The 12224-nt window shown below is 25.0% G+C and overlaps 1 protein-coding gene across 1 annotated transcript in view; it reads left to right on the top strand.

Annotated features, from left to right (window-relative positions):
• The window catches only part of LOC129961704 (nucleolar pre-ribosomal-associated protein 1-like), a 53889-nt gene that overhangs the window by 35740 nt on the left and 5925 nt on the right, over positions 1-12224 (top strand). Inside the window, exons 19-30 of the mRNA XM_056075249.1 lie at positions 64-781; positions 875-1213; positions 3684-3922; positions 4085-4161; positions 4461-4624; positions 4766-4876; positions 6280-6343; positions 7394-7556; positions 8764-8860; positions 10285-10557; positions 10960-11066; positions 12006-12149. Of these exons, the coding sequence (XP_055931224.1) occupies positions 64-781; positions 875-1213; positions 3684-3922; positions 4085-4161; positions 4461-4624; positions 4766-4876; positions 6280-6343; positions 7394-7556; positions 8764-8860; positions 10285-10557; positions 10960-11066; positions 12006-12149 (2496 nt within the window). The remainder of the gene's footprint in view (positions 1-63; positions 782-874; positions 1214-3683; positions 3923-4084; positions 4162-4460; positions 4625-4765; positions 4877-6279; positions 6344-7393; positions 7557-8763; positions 8861-10284; positions 10558-10959; positions 11067-12005; positions 12150-12224) is intronic.

The raw sequence follows: 12224 nt of genomic DNA, 5'->3' as shown, positions 1-12224 counted from the left end.
TACATATATAACACCTACGCTTCATGTTTTTATATGATTAAAATTTTTGTCTCTTGTTTTTAGAAAAGGAAGACAGAAAACTCTGCTCTTGTAACTTACTTTCAGTTGTTAAAGCAACTTCTGAATTGTTTATCAATATCTAGCAGTGATGTTATGGATACTAGTTGTAATGAAGAATCTATTAAAGTTGAAAATGACCAAATTATACCTACAGAATCGGCAATAGAAATTTTCAAAGATTTTTTAAATCATCCTACAATTTTAAAACTGTTCCTATTTGATATGAAGATCGTTGAAAATAAATCGGAACACTTGAACAATAGTGTCATTCTTGCTACTAAACTTGTTCTGGATGTTATTCAAAATGCACTCTCTTTAGGCAATGAAATGCTTTCTTCTTATTTAATACCCTTTAAAAAGAAAGTCCTTAAATATTTATATAGAGGCAAAAAGTCTGAAATTGAAAGCAATATAGAACGTGCTTCTATTATTGGAACATTTTCTCCATTATTTGGAACTAGTGATGTGCGAGTTCTTTTAGAAAATTTACTGACTTTTGAAAATAATGCTATTACTGATTTTGATGCATATTTTTCATCTTTATGTTTACTTTTGCAAACATTTATTGAAAAAGAAGAAATGATTCTTTTATCATCAGACAGTATTAATGGATTGATCTTAAAATTTGTTACCTTGCCCAAGAAAAAAAGAAAAATACTTAGACAGTATTTATTAAATCTTCTTCAGAAACATCCCATTTATGGACTTTTGGTTAGTGAAGGTAAATTTTTTATTAATTTCATTCTATTTCTTACATTTGAAGCATTTCTTTTTCTAAATTAATGTGTAAATTACATTTTTTTTTTTTTTTCAGATACTGCTCTTCTTTTGCTACAAAATAAATCATTGAAAGATTTAACAATTTTGGGAACACTCATAGGTTACAATGACAAATTTAGAAAAATAGTTCAAATTTTCATCAGTGATAAATTTGATGAATCAGACAGCACTGAATATATGCATCTTGTAAGTAAATGCCTTTGTAATTGTTCAGAAGATGAACAGGACAATGAATTTAAAGATTTGATATCATCCAACTTTTCTTCATCCTTTGAAGACATGGTATTCAGTGATATTTCTGCTGATTGGGATAGTTTGTATGAATGTGGAATTGGAAAAGCAATGCAGTTACTATTGCTTCGGAAGCATCCAAGTGAGAATTTAACAGATTTATTTGTAGCTTTTTCTAATGTAACTACTGTTCATAAAAGTTCTGATTATTAGAAAAGTTTGTTTGACATTATTAATATATTTTACCATGAAAATTTTCTCAAAATTCAGTGTGATTTAAAATTTTATTCCAACTTTCTGGGTAAAATAGCTGTCATTGAAAGACAAATTATCATTGAAGTAATACCTATTCAATTTTTAGAACTTTTATAATCCTAAAAATTAATGAGTGTACCATCTACTAAAAACAGCATTCATCTCCTTAGCTTATCTGTGTTTCTTAATTTTCATTAATAAACAGAATGCAGTTCATACAATTATTTATAAATTTGGATTTCTTTTTCTTAAGAATGGACTTACCAACACTTAATACATACCTATATCTATCATAGCTGGTTGAATAACTGGACTTTAATGTTTCCTGATTGAATGTATGAAATATGAATGTTAGAAAGGAAATAAACAAATTAACTTCATTATAATTAGACAAAATTGTATATTGTCGATTTCTATGTATTACAAACACAAAGAATAAGAATTTTTAATTAATTGCTTATTGCATTTTTTACATATACAGGGTGTTTCCATTGTACATCTTCCGCAAACATATTTTTAAAATTTAGAACAAGTTTTGATGGTTTTATTTTTGTTACAATATCCTATTTGACATGTCTTATGTTCATAAGAATCTGTAATAGATTTAGACATCAATCGTTTTGTATTTGTTCTTTCATTTGGTTGTCACGGGCTTCTCGAAAATCGGCGGCAAAATTCACCAAAAATGCAGTCCTAACTTTACTCCTCATAAAAGGATATTTTGCATATCCTGTTGGGCCTATTTCTTACCTGAAAATGTTATGAAGTGGTGATCTTCCAGGTGTTCTTCCTATTTGTATTTCTTTCCAAACGCAACATACTGCTTTTTTTTTTTTTTTTTTTTTTTCTAACACTTATTCAGAACTTGAGAGTAATCTTATTCTTTTTCATTCATGACATATATTCACAATATTTTCCTCTTCATCGTCAGTATTTGTACTTTCAAACTCATTATGATTTCCAACCAGTATATCTTCATTTCCAGAAAATTTATCTTCATCAATTTCTGAAAATTCTTTGCCTATATTACTATCTTCTAAGAACTTGTACTGTGCTTTTTGCTTCAACATTTTTCTGGGTAGAAACTAACCTTAGTTAGTTAGTAAGTCATGGAGTAAAGCTATCAAAATAAAATTATAAGCTACTTACCAAAACTTTTAGTTTTTGTTACTTTTTCTCACACTAAAATGGCAGTCTAAAATTTTGGGTACTTTCTTGAAATTTTGATTTAAATAAACTATGCAGCAGTCTTTGCAGAAATGTGCAACTAACTGAATACAATATGTTGAAGACGTATTACATCATAATTTTTGATCCAATAACCTTATAAAGCAATAAATTGTTCTCCCAGTCAAATGACCAGCTGTGGTAGATAACGATATATAACAAGCATTGCTCAAAATAAACAAAATACAAAATTAAGAAAATAATAGAATTCTTAGAAAAAGTCGTGAAGTCAAATGTGCAAAAGCAATAAGAGGATATGTACATTTTCTCTACAAAAGATCATAATCGGTCATTTGGCTGGTTATGGTATGTATGTTAAATACAATTTTCTGTAAAAGTAGCAAATTATGAATATTTGGGATATTTTAAAAGTAATAGGATAGTTTTTAAAATCTATTGAGGCCCAGTGCTTGTTATATTCTTTTTTGCTTCTTAGTAATACAAAATAAAAAAAATTAATTTTGTTTCTATTAATTAATCCATAATTTGTCCTAATGGCTTTTTATTAAATTAATTTTAAACCTTGCAGTCATAAAAAAATTCACTTTTTTTTTTTTTTAAGGGTAAAGATTTTTCTCTTTTAAGTACTGCCATTGAACAATTTGACAGATGTATAGACAGTTTCCTCCGAATTTATGTATATGATCTGCTTAGATTTGTAAAAAATTTATCTAAGAAATAAAATTTTGTAAGATCTATACTTTTCTGACAAATTAAAATTTTGGATTATTTAGTTTTAAAAAAAGAAAATGATGAAGTGTATTTTTATAAATTCCATTACTTTCTTCTTCTTTATATTAAATTCAATAAATTTGATTTTTGATAGTTTAGTTGAGGTTTATTCAACAACATTTTGGCATATTCTATGAACTGCAAAAATCTCCATATATATATATATAGATAGATAGATAGATAAGCTGTGTAAACTTATAAATACCCCATGTTTCCTGTTATATAAATTTTGAAACTTTTCTTGACTGTGATACTTTTGTGAGATGTGAATAATACTTAAGCTATTACCGAAATGGTTATTTTTATTTGACTGTCATTTGCATTTCTATAACAATCTTTATTAGATCTTATATATATATTTTTACTTCACTCTAAATTAAAATTCTTGATTTTCACAGATCCAAAAAAGTTGCAAGAATTCTGTAAGTTGATTTTGAAAAATCCAGAAAATGAAATTCCAAATAAATCAAAAATGCTTATAATTCTGCAAGTATTTGAAGCATGGAAGTTTTATTCACACGAAACAAATAAAATCAAGTTACAAATATTAAAAGTTTGCTGTATATGGCTTTCATCTGGACTTAATGAAAATTTTAGATGTTCTGAATTGTTCAACTTCATGAAGGAATTATTACAGGTACATTGAATTTTTTTAAAACTTTTATTTTATTATTTCATGTTATAATAACTACCTTAAGCATTGTATTTATTTAATTTATAGTAGAGTATGACTAGAAAAGTATTATGCTTGTGTGTAAATATTCTTGTGTTTGCAATTAAATTTGTTTATCTCTTTTAGAATGTGAATGATTTTGAAATAAGTAAAGTTGTCGATGTAACAGACTTTTTCTCAAAATGCTTGAAATTTGCATTAAAGTAAGTAAAAATATTAAATATAAATTAATAATGATGATTATCTTGAATGACCAATCTTTATACTAAATTAAAATTCAGTCTTAAAGAATTTTTTGTTTTGTAAAACTTGAAATTACACTTTTATCTAATACATTTGAATTGTGTAATATTTTTAGACATGTATTTCCTATTAATTTAATTCATGATTTCCATTCGTTTCTTTTCTTTGTAACCTTATTACAAATTATTATTATTATACTGAATTATAAATGTATTTTAAATAACTATGTAATTATTTCTTTTTTATTTATTTGTTTAAGTTATACTGATATTGGAATAGATTTACTAAAGATCTTGAGTCTCTTATGTGAAAAAGCAAATGGAAATAATTTACCTGTACAATCTTTACATGGCTTACTTACTGGACATTCTCAGTTTTTTGAAGTAATGCTATCTGATGAAGGGGATAAAAATAATCTGAAAGGTAATGTATTTCAGATTAGTTTGATATATAATCTTAATCTCAAAAGTCTTCATATAATTAAAATGCAATAATGTTCATTTTTAACCACTAACATTTTAATTAAAGAACAAAATAATTCTTTTTTATTTATTTATTCTACAGAGAATTTAATAAACCTGTTAATTATTCTGACAAAATTGGATGGCACTGTATGCAAAGAAAATCATATAGGTCTTCTTTTATCTGCTTACGGAGCTTCTATGGCTTCAGTTGGTAAGTTCTGATAAATTCTTTATTTCACTTTTTTTTCCAAAATTTTATTTCTTGTGGGTATGCTATGTGATATTTTATTTAATTCTGTCTAGCTACTGCAATCAGGTAGTTTATTTACGATTGTAATGATTTAGTGAAATCAAAATTTAAAATTAAAAAATTGTTTGAAATAATTATTATTGTATTTTAAATTAATAATTTGGAACTAAAACCATCCTTTACAATAAATGCAGCTAAAATGTATGGCAAAATAAACTTATATTTTTAAAATAACAAAAGATAAAATTGAAAAGTCAAACAAAGGTTACTATTAGCCAAATAAAATGTAAAACGGTGTGAATTTTTTAGGTTATTTCAAGTCAACTAAGAGGGAAGGAATAAAAAAATTATACATTTGTACAAATAATGCTGCTTGTAAAAAATTATAAAAATGAGAATAAATATCATTTGATATTTAGTAATGTCATTAGAAATATTAATTTTTTTTTAATTATATGAAATCATTTTGCTATAATTATTTTAGAAACTGTTTGTAAAATGGACAGACTTTCTCTTAATTTTTAAGTAATTAAAATTTGATTAAAAAGTGGGGGGATGAAAGTGAGTTTCAAATCTTCAGCATTCAAATTTGCTAATGCTGGATTTGATAGTTCTATGTCAAAGAATCAGTTTTGTTGAATGCCAATAGTCAGACATACAGACTTTTATTTTTACTGTTATTAGATATTTTCTTATATTATTTGTTTCCTTCTCTTAATGTTTCTTGCATTCTTCATATTTCCCACACTTTCCTCATATTTTGCTATTTTTAGTATAAAAAGAATTTAAAAATATAATATCTATTATTATTTTTTTCAGAGAAGATAGAAAAATAGCTTATTGTATTAAATATAAATTCAGAAATCCATTTTTTATAATTATTACTTACTCCAGAAAATAAAAATGACAAGAAATAATAATTTTATGACAAATAAATAATACATACATTTATTAGACATTTAAATAATAGTAATTAAAATATCTATAATAGTAATCATAACAAGATCAAATGATTTTTTGTTGAACTATTTTGTCTAAAAAATTATGACATCATGCATATTCTTAAGAAAAGTAATAGTTAAGTTTCAAGGTTAGGATTCATAAAAATATTGTGTGTTTGTTATTTATTAAAATTTTAAAAAATGGTTTTGAATTCTTTTGTAGTGCTATAATGATAGTGAATCTTTGAATTAATTTTTTCTGTTAATATGTTCCTCTGTGCCACAATATATTTGACCTTCCAAATTTCTTTTTTCTTTAAATTTCTGCAATGATCTCAAAAATTTTATTATATGTGATCTATAATATTTATACTTATCATTTATTATTGATTGTAAAAAACAAAATTACATTTTAATTTCTAGATCAAAAGTTGCTGTACCTTTTGAAGCTGTATGCAGATAATAGCATTAGCATGAGTCAATACAGGTAAACTCTATTTAACTATTTGTATAATTTATTGTAGTAAAAGTCATTTTCATTTAAGCTATACTATTTGGTCTTGTATGTTTATTTCGTTTTTATGCACTTTCATTTTAATTCCAACATAGTTGTAAAGATGGAATATTATAATCAATATTTCTATTACTCCATGAATTATTAGAGATCTGAAATTTGTTTTCTTGTGTGCTTCCAACATAAATTCAATATTTTAATATTTTCATATCTTTTAATAGTGAGTTTGAGATGGAAAAACATAAATCGCAGAATTTCATAATGACTATAAGAATGGATGAAATATATATTAAAGACTGAATAGTGGAATTTAACTATTCTAGTCAAAATATTGGAAAAGTTGTTTGTTGATTATTTCTTTGTTGTTTTTTTAAATATGTCTTCTGTCTGTTAAACTGACTGAAATAGGTATATTTGTTAAATTTTTAATGCATTTTCTATCATTTTTATAATCTGTTTTTGAAGGAAGTCACTTTGTGGTTGTTTTTTTTTAATATTTTTAAAATACCTATATTACATAAAAACTTTTTTCAAGTATAGAGATGCTTTCATGTCCCTTTTTTTTTTAAATTTATTTTATTTATTTATTTTGGGGATTTTTTTGTACACTTTCATACTTATCATTTAATATTTGATTTTGATTAACTGATTTCTGTTTTATTCAAAGTTTTTATGATATAATCTTTTAAGAAATGTGGAAAACATTATTAACTTATATTATATAAATATAAAAAATACATATAATTGCATATGAGCTTTTTTTTTTTTTTTTTTTTTTGCTGCTTTTGAAAAATTCCAATTTGTTCACACATTTTTTTTTTCTTTTTTGTATTTATATTTTATTAAAACATTATTAGAAGTGATATGTTATGGAAACAAAGCATTTTAAAATTTGTCACAGAGTAAAATTTTACTCATCTGCCATTTCTTTTATTTTAAATTTTTTAATCAATAATATAAATTTATAATATCCATAATCTTTGTATTTTCATATTATTGATATTTTCTCATCAAATTTTACAGCCCATTTCTATGGGGAAAATCAGCAATATCACATTATTCAATAATGAAAACATCTCAGAGTTATTTGTGGAAACAGCCTAAATTGCAAGATATCTTGAGTCTCCTTCTGCCGGATAAGATTGAAAATACTCTTTTGTATTTTCCTATACATATGAAACTAGAAGTAAGTATTGTTATACAATATATGTTTGTTAGATAATCAAGTTATGAATCGAATATGCTATAAAATGTATAAAAATTACATTTCTGTTTTTAAAATTTTAAATGTATTGCTGTATTTTGTCTTCATTAAAGAAGATTTTTGTAGTTATTAATCACATTGTCTTCTACATGAGTCAGATTTTTTTTAACTGTGGTTTGCATTAGATGAATTTTAGTTGCAATATATTTGCAAGCAAAGATTAGGATATAATCTCAATACCTGTTTAAAATTGTTTCCTTATATTTATCTTCAGTGTCACCACACTTTAGTTTATCTTATTTTTGGATTTTGTAGATTATCATACTAAATCTCTCCCCCTGCCCCCATAAGTGAGAACAAAAAAATCAAGCTTTAATTCAAATCTTTAAAAGAAAATTTATCTGGAAATGAATATTGTCTTTAACAGCAAATTATAACAGTTGGTATATTTATCTACCTAAATATAAAGTGCATCAAGTCATACTGGTGTAAAGCCTGACTTATTTCCTTTGGTTACCCTAAATCTCTCGTAAACATGTAAAATATGTATGCTGTATGTTTTTAACTGAAAAATTATAAAATAATTACTAATTACTATTATGAAATTTATTTGCTGGATTGTGAAATTCATTATATGCTGGATTGTGGCTATCTTTATAAAAGCTACTTAGATTTTACTCTTGGCCAGCATAATAAAACTGTATATTTATTTATCTGCGCTAACCAAAATAACTAGAATTAGTCAGTTTAAGCAATTCAAATAAACATTTTTCTTTGCTTTTCAATTGAATTTGTTACAAGGATTGAGTGACTTTCTTTTCATTTCTATTTGTTCCTTGGTGTAAGATATTTTTCTCCTAATATAATTTCTATTTCGGAGAAATTTTTATTCCCATATAATATTGAAATTTGGAATTAAAACCCTTTAATTAAAATTTAATGAAATTCAATGCTTGTTAATTTTTTTTTGTGATGTACACTTTTAATAACCTGTTAACTTTTATAAAATAATTTTTGCTGTGTGTTTTTCCATGGACATTTACATTTCCCCATACTTCTTAATTTTTCTTCAGATTCTTTTTTTTTTTTTTTTTTTTTTTTTTTCAAAATTTACTTAAAATCTTGATTTATCTCAAAATTTTATTAAGTTTTAATTTATTTTAATAATTGTTTGTTCTTTTAATATTAGCCTTCTTCAGAATTAATAGAGGTGGAAGAACATTTAACAAATAAAATTTACGACATGCGATTCTTCCTGCCTTTGTTTGCTCATTTGCTGTCTCCAGGTAATTAAACAAAATTTCCATTGCCATCATGTTCTCTGTTTAATTATTGTAGCATATACTTGTTTTCAGTTATAAAGAATGTGGGAGAATATAATACAACTATTTATATTTCTATTATTCTCACTTACTTTATAATTATGGTGTGTAAAAGTTTTTATTTATTTCAATCTGCAAAAATGGTTATTTGAACATTATCAAGTAATTTTCAGAATTTCTATATTTTCTTTAAAATAGTTTATTTGTTAGATTATTTATATTTTTGATATTATAACTATCGTATTTTCAATTATTTAAAATGCTCAAACTAAAAATGTTCCCAAATGTATTTCTAATTTTTCATGCTGTTGAAAATATATCTAGATTAAGATTAAACATTCTCATTCATGTAAAAAATTATTTTTAGCATTTTGCTTAATATCATATGAAATGTGTGTCATTAATTAAAATATGGTTATACAAAGTAGTGCTGATACAGCCAGAGTTTCAGATTTATGAAATCGTGATATAATTTTATTTTTGAAATGTGTGTGCACACATGCACATTTAACACACTGGAATATTTCTACCTAGATGTTCTACAGATTTTAAAATATCATCTGTTCTCATTAAATACTAGTAAAATTTTCAAATCAGGAAATCACTCTTAAAGTATTAGTAAACTCTTTTTAGAATCCATTGCATATTTTTTAATAATATTTTAAGGGATTACAAAAAAAAAAAAAAATCATTGTGTCCATCTCAATGGCTTCCTGATCAAACTAATTTTCATTTGGTATGAAGAAAAAGTGTAGGTGCTACAATTTTTAAAACTTAAATCTCTTTATGAAATAAACTCAACTTAGTAATTTTTGAGATAAAATTGTCCTTAATTAATAAATTGCATCTATCTATCATGAAAGAGATCCACATAATAACGATCACAGGATAACTTCATATTTATTAAAATGTGGTTAACATCTCAGAAACAGAACAAAAGAGAAGGAAAAGAAAACCATACTTATTAAACATGCACATCACTTGTACACTTGCAATGACGACAACATCTCAATCTGAAATTGCAACATTACTGTCTTATTTATATGTGGTGATAAACAAAAATTGCATCTTCTTCAATGATATGCTAATTAGAGTCATCTTATTAGCATATCATACTAGATATTAGCTCTTGTATCGAATTAGATGGATTCGAAAAATTTGCATCTAGCAGATGCTATCGATGAAATGGAAGGAAAATTTTTGTTTATTCCCAACAGCAATTCCTTTTTCATGGCATTTGCAAATTAAAATAATAAGTAAAATTTATAATATAATATAAATTCATTTCTTTCAATATTTTGTTGTTGTTGTTTAGTTTACTAAAACTGATTATTATTTGGATACCTTTTAACGTTTTTAATGTATGAATAATTGACCTTTTTGTATAGGTGCCTTTGTACACTGCAGTCAGTTTATTCAGTCAAAAGCACCTCTACTCATTTTCATTTCTCTAAGTAGCATGGAACCACCTGTTAGAGCCTTGAGTTTCTATTGTCTCTCTCAGTTTTATCAACATTTAGAAGGTGCTTACTTCAGAGAAAAAGGAATTTGGCTCTGTTTATTGGACTCCTTGAGGAATTCAATAGCTTCAACAAATCCAAAAATACCCAATATTGTATCTTTATTCTTAGCTAGAGCTACTGATATTTTTACAAAACCAGGTATGTTTTACGTTATTTAATTATTTATTTTTTATATCTTATTTTGTAAAGTTATTATTTTATCCTTTGCTTTAATCCAAATTGGACCACTCATAAAACAAACATGATGAAAACATGAATTTGTAAAGACATGATTAATGCAAGGGGATGTAATGAAACATATAATATTTATGTACTAACTAGTACTGATCATCTTATGGTGCCATTTCGATATTTAAAAAAAATAATATAGATTTTTTGAAGAATATTTGTTTTGAAAATAGCTGTTGAAATTTTTTATTCATATGATCTGGCAAAGAATCTTACAGTGTAATGTAACATACCTGAAATTTTCTTCAGATGAAATAATAATAAGAAGATTTTGTTTTTAATTTTGCCCTTTTTTTTTAAAATTATTTTCAGAGCATAAACTTTATCGACCTCTTTATACTTTTATCTTGAGAAGACCTCTCCTGGATATTGGACAAGTCCCAGAATTTTACAATTTATTCAACAGCTCTTATATTGAAGTAAGTTCTTGAAAGATTATTTCTGGAATTAAAGTTATCATTCATTTTTCCCTCTTTTTTATTATTCCCTTTATATATATTAAAATTCTATGCAGTGATTATTATTTTTTTTATTATTATTATTATTAAAAAGCTGTTTAATTTGTACTAATTTGTAATATTACGAAATACACAGCAAAAAATTATTAAATTAATGGCTTTTTATAATTGTTGTTCTATGAATGTATTGCTAATATTTATTATCTTTATTGTTTACTTTGTATATATAATTTTTCTTTGATAGAAATATTAAATGTTACATTAGTTAATTAATTAAAAAAAAGAGAAATTTTTAAAATGTAAATCAAAATTTTATCTGCATTAAGATGGTATTTATTGAGAATGCCTTTAACTTCTAAACAATAAATTCTTCCTGGTATTAATTTAAAGGGATTACCATTTTAAAGAAATTCATTTCAGATGAAATGGAACTCATAAACATTTATGGAGAAATAACACTTTAGCAATGAAAAGTTGGTAGTAAATAAATATTATAAAGAGCTAAAAATAACATGAAAAAAGGAAGATTAGTATATTCTGATATGAATGGGACACGGTGGCCTGGTGGTAGAGTCTCAGGTCCGAAACTTGATTCCACTGAAGAATTGTCATCTAAGTGGATCAAGTGCACGCCCGTTGGTGTGGTGTGGAAGTTTGCAGAGGCTGATGTCAGCTCGGGTGTCGTCCTCATCATCTGACTGCAGTTCAAAATGACGAAGTCTGTCCCAAAAAGACCCTAGAATTGCTTTAAAATACAGATGTTAATATAATATGACTGATCTAATATCAAATCTAATCAGTAAATTATTAGTTTATATATAAAAAGTTATTATTTGTTTATATATAAAAAGTTATTACTTGATTACACCACTTTATTTGAAATATTAAATATATTTTTAGCATCGCATATTAAGACATTGGTTGCTGAATCTGATAGGAGATGGATTGAGATCTTCCTTAGATTTTCATATTTGTGAGAAAAGATATATCTTTAGTTCTTTATTGACTCATTATGTTAGCTGTTTATCTACAAATCAAGAAAAGGTAAGTCTTTATTATGTAAAATTCTTCCTTGATTCTTTTATTTACTTCTTAAGAATTAAATGTAAAGCTACTTAA

This window comes from Argiope bruennichi, chromosome 1 (genome assembly GCF_947563725.1).
Source record: "Argiope bruennichi chromosome 1, qqArgBrue1.1, whole genome shotgun sequence".
NCBI lineage: Eukaryota > Metazoa > Arthropoda > Arachnida > Araneae > Araneidae > Argiope > Argiope bruennichi.
The sequence above is the reverse complement of the archived record's forward strand: the minus strand, read 5'-3'. Positions and strand labels throughout refer to the sequence as shown.